Here is a 19,054-nt window from a genome sequence, read left to right on the forward strand (position 1 = left end):
TGACAGAAATGAGCTTTCTCTGCAGGGTGTCAGAGCTCCCCTTAGAGATAGGATGAGAAGCACAAACATCTGGGAGAGGCTCAGAGTGGAGCCACTGACCCTCCGCGTCAAGTGGAATGGAGAACTGAGGTGGTTTGGGCATCTGATATGGATACCTCCCAGACACCTCCGTGTGGGAGTAGGCCCAAGACAGGACCCAGGGATTGCTGGAAGGACTGTATCTCCCTACCTGGGAATGCCTTAAGATTTCACAGTATGATTTGGCAAGTGTGGCTGAGGAAAGAGATGTATGAGTCTCATAGTTAAAACTGTTGTCCCCTTAACCCAGTCCCCAGTCTTGTATACACAGTGGAAAATGAGATGAGATGTGAATGCTATTAACATAAACAAAAGAATCAAAAATGGTTAAAAAAGACTTGGAAGAGGAATTTGAACCCTGGCTGGAATTTAAAAGTATATGCTTGCAAGGAATTACTAATGGAATTGATTGCATATGGTGACTTATTATTAAATGTTAGGTATACTTTATAGAATACATATTCAAAACTACATTTTATTTTCATTTTAGTTGCAGCACTCACAGGCACAGTGACACAGGGGATACCATCAACTGCTGACTCACAGATTCCCTCAGGTACGAATAGTGCCATTGTGTTATCTTGTTTGACTGTTATTAGTTACTGAACCATTGCAAACAAATCTATAGTAAAACCTGTCTGGTGTGAAGATACTGTAGTTTGCTTCTATTCTGCTTATTTCTGTTTGTAATTTACATGAAAACATGTAACTTATTATCAAAACCATCTTATACACTTATACAGAACAACATTTTTTTCTCCCACATTTGAGCTGGGCCCAATTTAATTAGTGTGAAACAATGAGTGAGTGGGAGTTTACAACATGCAGTCATATGGTAACCAGTCTCTCTTCCATTTGGCCACAATTCTTGAATTTTTCTGAGATAACTTATTAAAAAATGTTAGCAAAAATTGTACATAAAAATCCATCTATTTAGACATTTAGCAACCCTGTTTTGCTGTTGATGCTGGTTTCATCCAATAATGGATAATAAATGGAAGGATGGATTACCATGCATCATTTTAGAAATACATATCTCTTGGGAAATGAAATGAAGAGGGCTGCACTGAGCAGAAAGATACATAGGCACACATATTTGTAATATTCCACTTATAGGAATGAGCCTTTGCTTCTCATCCAAGCCAAATGTGTCAAGGCAATTTTGGTCAATTTGTGGCAATTTTATGAATTAAAATCTGTCAGGATTCTTTATTTTTACTGTATGCTTTGTAAAAGCACTATATGAAATGTTTGTGCATTTATGGATTTACAGTCTCCTGTTGTCATTAAGAATACCCCATGCCTTTGCATGCATGCCCTCTAAGACAAATGTGTGCAACATCTCACTTTCTGGTTTAACCTTCTGCTTGCTATTTTCTAAATAAGCTTCTTCTGTTATCACATACTGCTTACCTTTCCCTCTTCCTATACCAGTTAGAGGCTCAATTCGTGTTGTAAATGGAAACAGCAGCTGCCAGGGTCGAGTGGAGGTCTTCTACAACAATGCATGGGGGACCGTGTGTGACGATGATTGGGATATGTTCAACGCTAAGGTAGTCTGCAAACAACTTGGTTGTGGAAGCGCCATTGAGGCCAAAGTTTTGGGCTACTTTGGCTACGGCAGTGGACCTATACTATTGGACAACGTGGACTGTGATGGAAGTGAGCCCTTCCTCTCTGATTGTTTCCATTTGGGATGGGGTCAGCATAACTGTGGTCATCATGAAGATGCAGGGGTAATTTGTGGAGGTAAGAGATTTAAAATTGCAAAAACAAACACACTAAAAGCAATTGCAGTAACATTCATCCCATTTGATGGAAACAGATGGAAGTGGTGAAAGACATCAATACATTAATCAGGCCCACTACATTACTATTATACAGAGTGTCAACTCATTGCCAAATGGAACCTTTAACATGGATTCTTTGTTTTCTTTCAATACAAACATGAATCTTTTAATTAGTTAGCATATCATTCTAAAACAAAATGGACTTGTGTTTGTATTGGTGATTGATGTGTCTGTCCCAATGTTCTGCAACCACAAGTACTTTACATCCAACCATCACTCACACCCATGCATCCCAAAACTCCCCTAAATCCAAGGGTATAAACACCTAGTGGAACACCTGCCATTAAAGCATACAGTATGGTGACAGCACTATGAGGGTTTTTGTGGACTACATGACTTACTTTTGCCCTGCCGAATACCCCTGTGCTGTTAATTCAGCCAGTGAGCAAATTTCCTTTCTCTTGGTGGTGCCAATTAAGAGGCTTCTCTGTGAAAAAATAAAAATCTTGCCCAGGGGTTGTGCAATTTTCTCCATACTCTGAACATTCTTGTTGGCAGCACATCTATGCGCGATACTCCAAAATTATAAATAGCAAAACTCACTTGACAGAAATAAACACTGGAAATAAATATCTAAGTGTTGCAGACTGGAAGTGGATGATATAGGGATAAGCGGATGTGTCAGATCTGTTCATCAGTCATGATAGGATTTCTCTATTACTCACGAAACAGTTGAGAATGTCAAATACAGTTTGCTTTATTTCTCTGTCAAACCAAATGAAAATGAATTCTTAGAGGCACAAATTGCAAAATCCTTTGCTAAGTTAAGCATAAAATGAAAGTAGATAGGAAACAGAACCTTCCAAAAATGTTTGGAAATAAATCAGTAGAACTATTGCATTTATGCAATTTTATTTTAAACTCATTTTTAAAAACTGAGCTTTTGTGTTACATTTCTAACATAATTATGTTCAGTAAAACAAACAGATTTTGCTCAAAATAAATAAGGGTTTGACACCTTGGGATTCAAATAAGAATGCCATTCTTATAGAGACTGATCGATCTGTGCACAAGTTGTGCAGGTAACAAACTCACATGGAAAGAGGAAGGGACACATACTGTATATAACACAAAGACAGATGTCATGACAGAAATGGTCACACTCTGTTCAAGAATGCCTGAAATAGTGCAATTGTTCAAAAACTCTAAGGAGAAAGTACATATGAGGATCTCAAAGCACAACTGTCAGTATATTAGTTATTGCTCATGGCTCAACGCCCTGTCTAAAAGCTGATTAATTATAACCTACCTACTTAACAGCAGTGTTGGGGGGGGCAACATATTAAAACTAATATACATTACGCAGTCAGATTACTTTTTAAAGTAACGAGTACCTTCACGCAATTCATATTTTTTGAAGTAAAAATACATACATTACTAAAAAAAACAGATATGCCTTTGTTACTTACGAAGAATATTCCTGCTACTAAAAAAAATATGTAAATTACCGTGTTATTTAGCAGAAATCCTGCCTTTTTTCGCAAAGATGTTGCCTACTACTGTTGCATGCTCATGATCTGGCTGTTTGGTGACAGCTTAACCATGTGTGTAGCTTGCAATAAAATTTAAAAAACTGAACAAAAGTCCTAAGTACATATTTAATCCTGCATATGCTGAGGGGTAAAATTATTTGGGCCAGTTCAGGGTCACAGGGGAGCCAGCAATCATCACAGCAGCACTGGGCGTAAGGCAGGAAGCCGATGGGCTTTAGCAGGCAATGTGCTCTCTAAGTGCTGTGTCTGCGTCCCCCTCGTCTGCTTTTTATAGCTGGCTTCTCCAGATAATCCTACCCCCTCAGACAGTTCTCGGCCACCTGAGGAACGTGTCCCTCTCAGGTCTGGATTCAGGGGTGCTGCATTATTTCTAAAATTACAAGAAAATAGTCAGATTTGGTTGTGTTTGTGGTTGTTTAATGAAATTCATGTATTTATGATTTAATAACATGCTGGCCAGTGAAAGTGCAGTTTTTCATACAACGGAAAAAAAGTCATGCGCTGTTTGTAACACATTACATTTGTAAAAAGTAACTGTATAACATATTTAGTTTTGTTTTTTTGTAAGTAATGAGTAACATAACTAAGTTACTTTTGAAAGTAACATTCTCTAACACTTCTTAGCAGTTGTACTAAGCAACACTAATAATGTCATGGGTGGCCAGCTGACATCAAAATGAATTACCACCTTTAAATATTTGGCCATTTTTAATTTATTTTGCTTGTCTTGCTGTACTGATTGTAGTTGATTTTAATAACTGAATCAGGAGATAGAAAGGAGTGAGGGAAAGTAAGCTACGTCATTAACAGGTGAAAACTTGCTACTACTTAATACTTAACAAATCTAGTCCTAGAACATAAGACAAATAAGGTATAATTAAAGATGGGAGCAAGAAGATTGAAAGCCAGAATAATGTGCATCACGGGGCCAAAATGACAGATTCAGACAGTATTCAGGGACAGAATAGTTTGTAAAGCAAAGAATCTTTTAAATGTACAAACAAACAGAATACTGAGTTTTTTTTAGTCCAAACTTGGACAATCAGAAAGTCCAAAGGGTAAACCTTCGTACCCTTGATCTGTGATGCCACATCATACGTGACACTGATGTCACCCCTCGCAACAACATAGCAACTCTCAAAACTAGAGTCTCAAAATGGCAGTGCCCATATATATATATATATATATATATATATATATATATATATATATATATATATTATTTTTTCACAGAGAAGCCTCTGCCAGAAATCACTAATATTAGAAAAAATGCTTTGAAAGAAGAAAATAAAGCTGACCATTAGATTCATGTGTCTCAAAATCCACCAACACAATACATAAATTATATTTAGAGTACCAGGAACATGTTGTGTTGTTTTGTATTTTATACCTTTTATTAAGCTTTCACTTGATTTGTGGACAATAAATGTTTTCATTTTATATTAGACCTTTAGGGCAATCTGCCATGGCTGCTCCTTATTCTGCTGAGGACAAGCCTTACGTTTTGTGATGCGACCATTATGTTGTTTTAGTAGATGTTGGGTTTTCACTCATCAAACTGAGCCTGAGACACACCTCAGAACAACAACAAATTAGTGTACATGGAACACCAAGAGGTTTCTCCCATTGTCATCCCTGTGTGTTGCACAAGCAGGTCAAATGATTTCAGCCATTAACTGGCTAGAAAAAAATTGTCTGTCAGACTGACACTTTGGGAGCCATAAGCATGATTTTAATTTTGATCTCCATCTCACAGACAGTGCAATTATTGTGGAAATACTATATAAAAACCAACTTCATATATTTACAGCAATGCCACAGTTGTTTAAACAGTTGCCTATATTTATAAAATGAGAATTTTGATATCAAATAAAACATGATATGTAAATATATATATATATATATATTGCTACCAAAATGTAAAATAGCAGAGTATAAAAAAATAACTATAATTTAAGTAATAATAAAATTCTATAAGCTGTGGAGGTTAAGGTGATGTCAGAACAGAGAGCCGTATTTGTGGTATCTGCACAGGTTAAACAGTTAAAAGCATAATTCATAATATTTCTTTGCTGAACGGGATATTCTGTTAATTTAACAGATATTGGACATGAATCCCTTCTGCATAGTACATCTGCAATCTTTTAGTCTATGTATTGCATAACTAGCTGTGCTACCAGTCTAATGTGGGCTGAAATGCAAGCAATCAACGCAGACTTCAGCATTAACATTTGTAGTGCACTATCTGTTGGAATGTATTCTGTAATGCACGTAGTACTAAAGTGCCTTGTATTTGTTATTCCAACAGATAGTTCAACACAATGCATTTTGTTTTCCATTCCAACAGATGGCACATCTATTAAATGCCATTTGGTATGGGATTCGTAAAGACAGTGCTAATGTTTATGATGTGCCATCTGTCCGATAACAGTGACGTAGCAACCAGACGGACACATGGATACACTGACAATTGTCCTTTTATTAAAGTGGGTATGAGCAAATTTTTATTCACCATAAAGAAGGGTTTTTTTGTTATGTTTTATCAAATAGTTTCTTTAATGAAATGAGTGTAATGAGGCAAGGTACCGTCAATGTAATTCATTTATAGTTTATTTCCTTACCACTGCAAAAATATTACAAAAGTACCCTCAGTTGCGGACTGAGCATAATAACCACCTTTTCAAAAAAGTATTGATTTGCACTGTATTGTCAATAATAATAGTGTGTTGGCTGTTCAATTATGTCTTGTTTGAGGAGCCTAACTGTTAAGCCACTTTGCCATATTCAAGGCTAAGTTTACTAAATGGTGCATTCATGCTACCATCATTACTCTTATGGACAATACAACAATAGAAGTACTTTACAATTAGAAGCTAACATCAAGGGAGAGAGAGTTAAAACATTAGCTTCATTTCTATAAATTACATAAATCACCAGCCAGCTAATGTGTTCTATCATCTGTCACATAACATTGATAAATGAGTGATGCTACTGCTTTCTAGAGATTCACACTACATTATAATTTTACAGGCAGCCACCCTAACAGATGTATATTCCCTATGCAAAGCCAATGTTTCTCATTTCACCTTCTTTCTTCAACTATAAGCCTAAACAAATTAAATATTACTGTTGAAATGAGAAAAAAAACATAAAACGTTTCTCCGTGCTCCTTATGCATATACTCTTTTTGGTGACATTGTTAATATTTGGCATCAATGTAATGGAATTTTTGAGACTGGTCACTCACAATTTAACTTGGCAACTAATTTGTTGGGGTCCGTGGAGGCCACAGGGCTCTAAATGGAGGTGTGGTTGATGCTTAGGTCATTCGTTTGGTAGTGCCTACTCTATGAAAACTGAACTCCCCTACTTTAAAATACTTGCTGAGCTAAAGTCTGGTAGGTACTTCCTCCCCAGTTCTGTACTAGGTGGATACATTTATACATTTTCATTTTTACTACTGTTTTTTAATTTATTTTTAGATGTTGTAAAGCTACCACCAAAGGAGCAGCTAACACATACTACAACACCTTCACCAACAATTCCCAGAGAAGGTATGAATATTTTACTGATTTTCTGCAGGGTTTCCTTATGCTATTTCCATTTGTTCTGGTGTTGGAATCTCTGCCTAATTCTTTGCTTGTTTTTTGTTCTGTTTTGGGCTAATTTACAGTGTTTGCTTTGCAGTTTATTATTTTTTTGGAGTTCATTTTTTTGTAGGCTTTAAACAGCCATTTAAAAGTGGGTGCTCTGTGAAAGGTGCCATATAAAATAAGGATTGTTTAGGAAGCATGGGAGCACACTCTCCACAAGAAAGGGTTTACATCCTGGCCTGCTTCCAGACTATGTGAAATTTGCATGTCCTTGTGTCTAAGCGAGTTTTTCTGCAGAGACTCTGGTTTTGGGGTAAGTTCTGGCTCCCTGTCAACCCAAAGTGGAATATGCATATAGAAAATAAAAGAATGGATGAATGACATACTGTGCCATTTGATATCCTTACCCTGAACACTTTGGGCCGTCTTAGGGTTTTCTTTAAACACAGACATGATACACATACCTGTATTTCTGGTACATTGAAACAGGAATATATATCATTTTCTCAATCTTATTGGCCTGTTTTGAATAAAAACTAAATACACATGCTGTTGTGAAGTACATACACACACAGCAGGCCTTGGAAATAGATTTCCAGTGGCATCAAATGTGAATTGTGAGAACATCAATAAAAAATGAAGCACAGCAGGAATTGCTTGAGTGATACGAGGAAAACCGGAAGGAGGTTTCCTCTTCATTTGTTTGTACTTCCCAATCCTAGCTAGGGCATATCATTTTCACACTTGTTCTAAGTGTCAATACATCCTGTATTACCTCTTGCCAATGATTCATGTTAGGCAATGTTTCCGCTGAAAGTGCCATTATTCTGTTTGTCATTCCACTATCAGATATCCTACCACTGTGTCATAATTTCCTGTTTTTCCCCATGTCTGGTGGAACTATATTCCGCTTCTTTGACCTTTAAATTGGTGTCTTCCTGCCGCCCACATTGCCTGGTGCTTCAGTACAGCTTGTATCATTTGATTTTTGTTGTATGAAACATACAATGCCATACCACTGCTTGAGCCTGCTTAATCTTGAAGTGGGTCACGGGGGGCCATGAACCTATAACCAGCAAGCACAGGCATAATCACCGGATAGGGCAGCCATCCATCGCAGGGTGAACACACACACACACACAACACGGCTTTTGATGATTTAGCATCATCAGTCCACCTAACCTGCATGTCTTTGGATAGTGGAAGGAAACAAAGCACCCGGAGAAAACCCATGCAGACAACAGGGTGAACATACAAACTGCACTCATGGACGTAATCCCTTGTCTCCTTATTGTGAGGTGGCAGCAGTGTGCTGCTCCTGTATTGAAAGATCATAATTCTAATTCAATGCTTTAATGGCATGATGTGCAGTAAATAGTGTTTACCTAGGCTTTCACAAAGGTGACAAAATCCCAATCAAGACATGCTGTCATACAATATTCTGTAAGACAAAAAGCACAAAAATGTAAGCAATAAGGCAAATGGCAAACAAAGATACTGTATCTCTCTATTATATAAAAAAATCCTATAAAAAAATCCTGGGACGAGATGAGACTTTTTCAGAGAGATAATTTCAACTCCCGCAAGACGAGACTTTGTTCCAAGAGATTTAACCACTCCCAGAGTCCACTCACCTCTCATTCATGTGAATGCTATTGTCAGACACAGTTCCTGTGCTCTCAGCTCTTATAAATTTTTATCCATCCATCCATCCATTGTTCAACCCGCTGAATCCGAACACAGGGTCACGGGGGTCTGCTGGAGCCAATCCCAGCCAACACAGGGCACAAGGCAGGAACCAATCCCGGGCAGGGTGCCAACCCATCGCAGGACACACACAAACACACTAGGGCCAATTTAGAATTGTCAATCCACCTAACCAGCATGTCTTTGGACTGTGGGAGGAAACCTACGCAGACATGGGGAGAACATACAAATTCCACGCAGGGAGGACCCGGGAAGCGAACCCAGGTCTCCCAACTGCGAGGCAGCAGCGCTACCCACTGTGCCACCGTGCCGCCCTATAAATTTTTATGTTTTCCTCATTTTAATACAAGACATACAATCTATTTGTTTCCTTCGATGTAGTCCTTTTCTGGACAATAATTTTATACCTTCTAGATGAAACGTCAACGACTAAGCGAATAAAAAAGGGCAGCACATCAAAAAGAGGCCCAAAAGCGTTGGAGAGAAAAGAATTCAAAAAAGAACAATAATAATCTAGTGCAAATTTGGAAAATAAGTTATAATCAGCTTGGACAAAGTGGAATTGAAAACCTAACAGGTCCGAGCAGGGGTGGAAATTAAAGACAAAGAGTAGAAGATAAAGTAGAATGTCGTAAAGAGTTTAAAAAATGTTGGCGCTATACACATGCAGAGCAGGTTAGAGATTATTAAAGTCTTAAAATTCGAAGGTCTCAAAAAACTGATAATAAAGATCGCATTAGCGATCTACAAACGGATCTAACGCTAACAAACGGAAATTATTACTTGGTGAAATAGTGGAAAAGCAAAAAGAGTTTGAATACGGACATAGGTGATATGACAGAAGTATGTAGATATTGTTCGGCTTTAAAGTTTAAGTTGGAAAATTGTAGATCGTCTAATTCGTGTTGCCATCAGGGAAAAGTAGTGTTTCTTCCCAATGAAGAGGTGTATCTGCAAGAAATAAAAGATTTGTTATTTGGTGAAAGTGAAATCCACAAACACTACAGGCAAAATATCCGAATCTACAATAATATGTTCACGTTCGCATCAATGCTCAAAACGTAGATTTACATGATTCAGGACCATATGCTATGAGAATCTGTGGTCTGTAACAATTAAAGCTACTACAAGTTTAATTTCAAAGAAATTAATTTCAAAGAAACCACAATTCCGTCAGGTTTATATTTATGACCATGGAGAAGCAATGCAACATAGAATCAAAAGACTTAAACGACTGGACGTATTAGAAATTCTACAGCCAATAATGGATACAAATCCATACGTCCAAAAGTATCACACTTTACATAAAATTTATCTGAAAAACACGGACAAAGAAGTTTTCTTGGATTTCTATATGAATCTGAAAGATCACGCTCGCATATATAATAAACCAACTTGATGAATTGTCAGCGATGATAGTTTCGAAAGATGGAGATATCAAAGACAGAGCTGATATTTGTGTTTATGCAAAAGCACAGCACGATTCGTCATAAGCGGCAGATCCAGGAAATCACTAGCGTGTAGGGCCCGTATGTGGGTTGGCGAGCGAAGCGAGCAGAGGGCAGAGCCCCTAGAATCACAAATATAAATGTATTTATTCAATCCGTACAGTTTTTTTGCATTTCATCATTCCGAGTACAAACTAACAAAATGATAACAATGATTGAAGAGTTTTTGCTTAGACTAATGCTAACACCTAAATGGAAATCCTATTTTGTGTTTCTATTATAGTTTAAACTTATATAAAGTTATAGTGTATATTGTCTCTAGTGTATTATATTTGTTATTTTCTTCTCTTTTTTTAGTCAATCTATTTCCATTTTACGTATCAAACCCCTACAATTATTCACATCATTCTAATGAAAACACAACAAAATCGCCAGTGCTAAATTTACCCTCATGGTGCTGGTTTCCCGTAAAAATCTATGAAGGGAGAGGCTGGACCCATATATACAAGTAAAGTGTTTATTTAACACTGGTGGTTTTGCTGTAATTGGTCCAGAGCCTTATGTCAAAGTCGATTTGTGTTTTGCAACTGTTGGCTTTTTGATGTCCGAAGTCAAATTCTAGATAAAGATGCAATCGGAAATATGAAGCAAACCCCAAAAAAATATTGAAATAATTAAAGACTACAAGTATCACTACCAGGGCGATTTCTTCTTTGTATCTGATGCTAGCAGGATCAACACCCTGCAAAACAAATAGAGGGTTAGATAATAAACTCTGATCTCTTTACGCTTGTCTCTTGTAGGGGCAGTTCGACTGGTCAATGGAAGGCACCGATGTGAGGGTCGGGTGGAGCTGTACCTGGAAAAACAATGGGGAACAGTGTGTGATGATGCCTGGGATCTGAAAGATGCAAGGGTGGTCTGCAGACAGATGGGTTGTGGCAATGCTACTGCAGCCCAGGAGGAAGCTTATTTTGGCAGAGGCACTGGGATTATTCTACTAGACAATTTAAAATGCAGAGGCAATGAAACATATCTTCAGCAGTGTTCCCATATTCGCTGGGATGTCCACAATTGTGACCATTCAGAAGATGCTGGAGTGACATGTGCTCTGTCATGATTAGCCCTGCGGAAAACCTGAACATATGTAAATCTATAAATGTTGTAAATATCCTTTTAGCCAGCATATATAAATATATATGGATTACTATTATGCACTTTATAAATATGACACAAATCTTTTTTGCTAGAAACCAAAAGTTACAAACCATGTAAAAGACTTTTAAATATTTAATTTTCATGTACTGCTTTATACCTTAATTAGATGATTTAATATGGTGTTCTAAGGGACATTTATAAATAATTTATATAAGCCAAAAAAAATCCAATGATGCTCTAAAGCAAACTTTTATGTAGGGGAAACATAATTTAACATTTTATGTAAGTATTATGGCCTGCAGAAAGTTACAGCTAACAACTAAGTTCTCCAAACTCACATTTTTCATCTTCTCATAGATAATTCAAAATAATTTATTAAAAATAAGCCCTTAAAAATAATGTATTTTCTAGTTCTGCAGTCTTATTCATTAATTTATATAACTGCCTTCTGTCAAATATTCAATTTTTAAGAATAGTAGACATAAAGAACAAAGACAACTAAAAAAAAAAAGACCTCTTAAATCTATATGGAATACAACAGTACATTATATTAAATATATAAAACACAACAGACTAAACTGTAATAAATACTGTATGGTGAAGTGTGTGAAGGACAACAAATGACATATTCAAAAAATTTGGACGAGAGAGGGCTTTGTGCCCAAACTATTCTATATCCATCCATTGTCCAACCTGTTGAATCCGAGCACAGGGTCACGGGGGTCTGCTGGAGCCAATCCCAGCCAACACAGGGCAGGAACCAATCCCGGGCAGGGCGCCAACCCACCGCACGACACACACAAACACCAAGCACACACTAGGGCCAATTTAGAATCGCCAATCCACCTAACCTGCATGTCTTTGGACTGTGGGAGGAAACCGGAGCGCCCGGAGGAAACCCACACAGACATGGGGAGAACATGCAAACTCCATGCAGGGAGGACCCGGGAAGCGAACCCAGGTCCCCAGGTCTCCTAACTGTGAGGCAGCAGCGCTACCCACTGCGCCACCATGCTGCCCAACTATTCTATAACATTTCAGTAATTATTTACTGCTCTGATGCTGATCTTTCTGATCATAAAACAGGTCATCGCGATAGCAATTAATGAGAAGAATTCATAATTAATTTCAGAATTACAATATTTGAGGGTTCCTCTAGAGTGCCTCTTTCTCTTGCACAATTTGGCTCAAAAACTAATCAGCACATCATCATCTCATAACAGGCTGTCACACACATGTGAATAGGAGGCAGCTGAAGGGTTTGGAGAATAATGGTAACACATCTGCCCAGGGGGTGGCAGTGTGCAGGGAACTTAGAAAGAGCGTTACCATTATCCTCCAATCCCTTCAGCTGCCTCCTATTCACACGTGTGTGACAAGGCTTAAGTTTTGAGTTTGGTATTTTTCAGTCCCGCCGTTTTACTTCTAGACCGTCTTCAAGAAACTGTGACACTCACAGATACACACAGACAGACACACACCCATCACTGACATATCAATGTTTTCTGTATCAGGGAACCCTAAAACATTGAGATCTGTCAAAAACCAGAGATTGAGATTTTTGACAAATCCAAAACTTTTGCTTCTCCCCCATAGACGAGGTTATGGTGGGGGAGGGCGCAAAGCATTAATAAATACCAGTGGCTATAATAAAGGAGCAAGTACGAGATATGGGAATAAATAAATAAATATGCAATTAAATTCGCTCATATCTGATGAATAGATATAGAATTAATTTCTTCAATATGTAGATTACTATGCATAGAGTTTTCCACGAGTATTTGCCTACTCATGTACACATTTTCCTTTATTCCTTATGTTTTTTTTCCTTTTGGCCTGCACCATCCTCCATAGATATCACACAGTTTCTTAGCTGCAGGATTGCCTATGAGAACTTGCATGGGAGCGGCAGTTATGGAGACCAGCCTCCAGTTTTTATATTCTTTTTATTATACTGCTGTTAAAATGATTGATTCTGTCAACCCTTGTTAAAGGTGCCAAATATACTGCATTCCTCTTATAAAACTCTCTTGGTATCATTTTGTGAAAACTATCCTCTAAAAGTTTATTCTTTTCAATGTCTGACCTGACTGCAACAGTGAGAATTTGAGAATTTCTAAAGGTTGTTAAAGCCTTTTATTTTCAACTGGTCTTTTTATTTAGGGATTATGGCCCCAGTCCACCATCATTTCTTTTTACAAATCATGTGCAACTCCCAATAGAGAATTTTTATATTCAGGTAATCCTAATACATTGATTATTTTCTTTTTTTCAGTAGGGAAGACCTTGATTTATTAGGACAATGGGTAAAGGAGGGAAGGGAATTGTCCTTGATTGCTTTTCTGATGCTTTTCTCATCATTTTCTCTTCCTGAGTGCCCGTGCTCACGTTTTCTCAAACATTGGCTGAGTTATCTGCAGGTAAACAAATCTGATGACTTCTACTGTTGCTGATAATACAACTTAATTATTTCTAGAGCTTGTATAGGGACTGAAGCAAATCAGTAATTCTCTGTCCCTCAAATATCTTTTCCATTTCCTTTCAAATATTTTATTAAAACAGTTACTTCTAGATGAGGAAACAAATGACAAGTTATAATGTGAAATGAAGATAGTACACTCAAGGATATCTGCACCTAATGATTCAGAGTAGCACAGGAAGCATTGAGCACTAACATGTACTTACACCATTTAACACACTACTATGAGGGCAATATAATCCCCTAAGGATATGATAAACAGCCAGTCTCCTGGTATCTCCTCCATGCTTTTGAGACCTTCTTGTGACAGCATGTATGGATGTGCCATCCTGGAGGAGCTGGACTACTTGTGCTCCCTGAGTCAGCTGTCGGTACCACCTCGTGCTATACCAGAAGTGAGAAGGAGACTAGCAAAATGCAAAACTAGAGAAGAATCAGTCAGGAAGGATAAGGAGAGAGCACTTGTCTGTGGCCACCATTCCCTTTTTGGAGGTTGTCTTACTGTTGCTTCTCCAAGGCACTTGTTGTCACTTTCATTTGCACCAAAGCAGGTGAAGTTGATTCACAATCGCTTATGTATCCTAACTGGACAGATTGATATCCCTGAAGCTTAACTGACTTGGTGTTAGACTGTGATGATTAAGTGTTTACTTACATTTTATAGGTAAATGTTTTATTTTTGTTGTAACAAATTAAAATAAGTGTACTCATCTATATACATTAGTATGAGAGCTACTATGACTAACCCTCTTTCAGTATCAGAGCCTTCACTCACAAGTTTATGATTATCTAAATTTCCAGACTAGTAGCCACAACTGTTGCATAATTCATGAAATGCTGTTTATAGGCAGCAACTCAAAGACGATTCTGGCAGTTTCAAAAGGGAGAGTTATTGCTTTTACAAAAGTATGAATTAGCTTTCACACCAGCAAGCCAAGAAGAATAGTCACTTGGATAGCACTAATGCTCCAGATGTGCTCAGATAGCCTCTGGGCACAGTACTAATATTTGTTAAATTAGAAAATGACTACAACTCGCAGTGTAAGTGCTGAATATGCTACCATGGTCTAGTTCACAGAAGTGGGTGAATTAGGGGCAACAATATTTTATGCATTATCATGAACACACACACATACCCTACCCCATCTCTATATGGCAGCAGTTAGCTTTCGATAAAACTGTTAGTTGTATGTTGGGCTGGACAATTTTGAGTCTATAGTACACTCTTAAAAATAAAGGTGCCAGAGTGATTCTTCAGAGCGATGCCACAGGGGAACCATTTTTGGTCCCCAAAAGACCCATCCATGTGAAGGTTCCAGAAAGAAACTTTTATTTATTTATATCCATAACAGGCTCCATACAGTAGATGGTAACAGATTTGTGAAATACCAGGGGGTTTCTCATTCTAAAATAACTTTTACCGCATACAGTAACACAGGCCAAGTTCAGGTTTTCTTAATCTGTTGGTATCAGAGGTAGTATCACAGGTAGCATACCATACATAAAAGGTTTCAGTTTTTTATGCATGTTGAAAAGTTTTTCAAAAAGCAAAGAACCAACTTCATATGCAGATGAGCCTTCCCAGAATGAAATGGTGCTACGATGAACTACACAATTGAGTAAAGAATCATAAAATGTCATTAAAGAACCAGTATTTTGAAGAGTTTGCTACCAATTTCATCTGTCAGTCTTCATTTTCATATTGGCACATAATTGTGATATACACCGTGGTTGTTAGCACAGTCCAAAAGTTATCTGTGAGAGCCAGTGTATTGGCTTTGCCTAGTTGGATTCTCAGCTCTTGTGTTTTCTAAGAAAAATATTGCACAGTTGATGATAATGTCTCTAGAAAGAACGTGATTTCCTAGCTCTTAATAACCGATGAACAACTGTATCCTTTGCCATCATTGATTCATAACATGCCTTTTGTGTCACTGTACACACCTCAGGTTTGATTTCCTCTGATCTCCTACCAATGTGGCAGATTGCTGCAGTTCAATTTTATAAATGACATACGTGCTTAGAATGTGGTAGTGTATTGTAAATGATAGGTTTGTATTTTAGTACAGTTGTAAACAGTTTGAGGCAATATTGGCATCAATTCTGCTTCTGAAATTAAGAAAAAAAGCTTAAGTAATCCCCTCAGCTTTCTATTTTTCAGTTTATTGTGACTTTCTCAGTAAAACCATAAGCTCAAAACAAGAATGACCTTCCATGCGTCTGGTTTTGTATATTGTCTCATCTCAGCTATGCCTACTGACCATTAGGAACAACATGAAATATTACCACATAAAGAAGAAGGGAAGCAAATACAGCTGCAATATTTACAAACACAAAATAAAGGACCTGAATGAGTTTGCATGTGTCTGACCTGTACTGTACTTTGCCTCTTAACAGAAGAGATGCACATGGAAAGGCCCTTGAATACTCATATACAAATAGTATATAAAAATATAAAATGAATTGATACAGTCATATGAAAAAGTTTGGGAACCCCTGTTAATTCTTTGGATTTTTGTTTATCATTGGCTGAGCTTTCAAAGTAGCAACTTCCTTTTAATATATGACATGCCTTATGGAAACAGTAGAATTTTAGCAGTGACATTAAGTTTATTGGATTAACAGAAAATATGCATCATAACAAAATTAGACAGGTGCATAAATTTGGGCAGCCCAACAGAGATATTACATCAATACTTAGTTGAGCCTTCTTTTGCAAATCTAACAGCCTCTAGACACCTCCTATAGCCTTTGATGAGAATCTGTTATTCTGGATGGAGGTATTTTTGACCATTCTTCCATACAAAATCTCTCCAGTTCTGTTAAATGTGATGGCTGCTGAGCATGGACAGCCTGCTTCAAATCATCCCATAGATTTTCGAAGATATTCAAGTCAGGGGACTGTGATGGCCATTCCAGAACATTGTACTTCTCCCTCTGCATGAATGCCTTTGTAGATTTCAAACTGTGTTTTGGGTCATTGTCTTGTTGGAATATCCAACCCCTGCGTAACTTCAACTTTGTGACTGATGCTTGAACATTATCCTGGAGAATTTGTTGATATTAGGTTGAATTCATCTGATCCTCGACTTTAACAAGGGCCCCAGTCCCTGAACTAGCCACACAGCTCCACAGCATGATGGAACCTCCACCAAATTTGACAGTAGGTAGCAGGTGTTTTTCTTGGAATGCGGTGTTCTTCTTCTGCCATGCAAAGCGCTTTTTGTTATGACCAAATAACTCAATTTTTGTCTCATCAGTCCAAAGCACTTTGTTCCAAAATCACTCTGGCTTGTCTAAATGAGCATTTGCATACAACAAGCGACTCTGTTTGTGGTGTGAGTGCAGAACGGGCTTGCTCTTCTTGCTCTTCTTGCTCTTCTTGCTCTTCTTCCTCCGCATCATCCTCCGCATCATCCTCCGCATCATCCTCCGCATCATCCTCCGCATCATCCTCCGCAGCATCATCCTCCGCCTGGATTTGAACCTGTACAATGAGATTACAAGATTTATTGACAGTTGCACTTACCTCTACACCATCTGAGTTGGTGTTGCAAACCCAAATGATTTTTCAGGTTTTCTACAGATCACTCACTGTAATGTAATGTAAATTTTAGCACACATTTTTTATAACTTTATAATTTTTATTTCCATAAAAATTAAAATAAAAATAAGGCAGATATGCTAACCACTACACCATAAATTGGTGGAAAATTTTTGGCAGAGATAAAACTTTACTATTTCTTGACAATCACATATTGCCCTCCACCTGCTCCCAAAAACTAATGAAAAGTGACTTCTACAACTTATTATATAAGTTAGTGTAATACTCTTTGTTCTAATTATACAGTATAATGTACAGTATCACCTGAGAAGGAGGTACTGACCAGTTTTAACGGTAGCATAGTGGATAGGATACACGTCTATGAACCAACACATCTGAGTTCAATTCCCATAGATGACCAACAACTTTTTCTTTCCTTAAATTAAACAAAATAAAAAAAAACCTTGTCCATATTTGTTATTTCACCATGACACTCCTTTTTAGGATTTCTGTGTCTCATTTGATTATGCTTTGTTTTCCAGTCAAGGCTTAGTCAATTCTACACATAAAATATGTTCTTCATTGCCTCATTAAAGGCTTCACCAATCCACATTTATGTGTACACTCCTGATATTCACTTTGAGAAGCCACAAGAACAAATCATCACCAACATCTCTCACAGTTCAAAAAGCACAATTGTTAATTCGGGGGCCAGGGTTCAGTTCTTACATGCTACATGATTATTTGAAAAACACGGTAGCTTTTCATTGATTTTATTAAGATTGTAATAAAGTAAGATTTTTCCCCAAATTTAAAAGAGAATACAATTTCACAACGTGTTTCTCTTTTCTGGCCTTTCCTCTCATGCACTCTTCTCTCTGGTCACTTCCACAACCACTCTTATCACCTTTATTTTCCTTCTTCTTCTTCCCTCCTCCTTTCAGTACAAGTCCACTGTACATCAACGGACACATTCAATTTCACACCTTTTTATAACCCAGGATCACACCCAAACCTGATTACATTCTAAATGTTAATAAATACCTCACTATTTTACTTTGTCTTTTGGCATTCCTAATTTTTTCCAAACAAACACATTTTAGATGCTCATGCTAGAATAATAGGCAATGCCTGATAACAAAGAACAATACAAATTTACTTTAGAAACAGATAGATACTTCAAAAACAAAATAGAATATACATACATCATGCCCAGGAACTGAACCCTCAACTTCTCTTTTAAGGGCAGATATGCTAACCACTACACCACCACTTCTTATTATTTATTTTGGAAAAATATCACACCATTCTATTGCTTTCCAATTTACACTCTGGCCAAAATAAAATTAAACCATAGTTTATAAAGTTATTCCACATTTGAGGTCCACTTCTACGTTGATCTTCCACCTCAATCCCTTGATCTTGTTCAAATCATACAGTATGATGTACAGTATCAACTGAGAAAGACCTCCTGACCAGGTTTGGTGGTAGCATAGTGGATAGCATACATGCTCATCAACCAAGAAGCCTGAGTTCAATACCCTTTTATGACCTTAAATGTTTCCTCTAAGAAAAATAACATTATATATATTTGTCAATATTGTACGCTGCTGCGCATCAAGTTTTCAATGATGCACACTTTGCTGCATATGCTTTACTTGTGTCAACAACAGAGCGATTCAAATTATTTCACTTAAGACTTAC

The 19,054-nt window shown here is 37.4% G+C and overlaps 1 protein-coding gene across 2 annotated transcripts in view; it reads left to right on the top strand.

The window, feature by feature from the left end:
- LOC114656700 (scavenger receptor cysteine-rich domain-containing group B protein) overlaps positions 1-11,997 on the top strand; it is a 70,172-nt gene extending 58,175 nt beyond the window's left edge. For both annotated transcript variants that reach the window (XM_028808328.2, XM_051930818.1), the window contains 4 exons: positions 569-634; positions 1,513-1,827; positions 6,904-6,975; positions 10,973-11,997. In XM_028808328.2, coding sequence (XP_028664161.1) covers positions 569-634; positions 1,513-1,827; positions 6,904-6,975; positions 10,973-11,289 — 770 coding nt within the window. In that variant the 3' untranslated portion in view covers positions 11,290-11,997. The remainder of the gene's footprint in view (positions 1-568; positions 635-1,512; positions 1,828-6,903; positions 6,976-10,972) is intronic.
- Positions 11,998-19,054: the final 7,057 nt, after the last annotated feature.

Source organism: Erpetoichthys calabaricus, chromosome 8, assembly GCF_900747795.2.
Source record: "Erpetoichthys calabaricus chromosome 8, fErpCal1.3, whole genome shotgun sequence".
Classification (NCBI taxonomy): domain Eukaryota; kingdom Metazoa; phylum Chordata; class Cladistia; order Polypteriformes; family Polypteridae; genus Erpetoichthys; species Erpetoichthys calabaricus.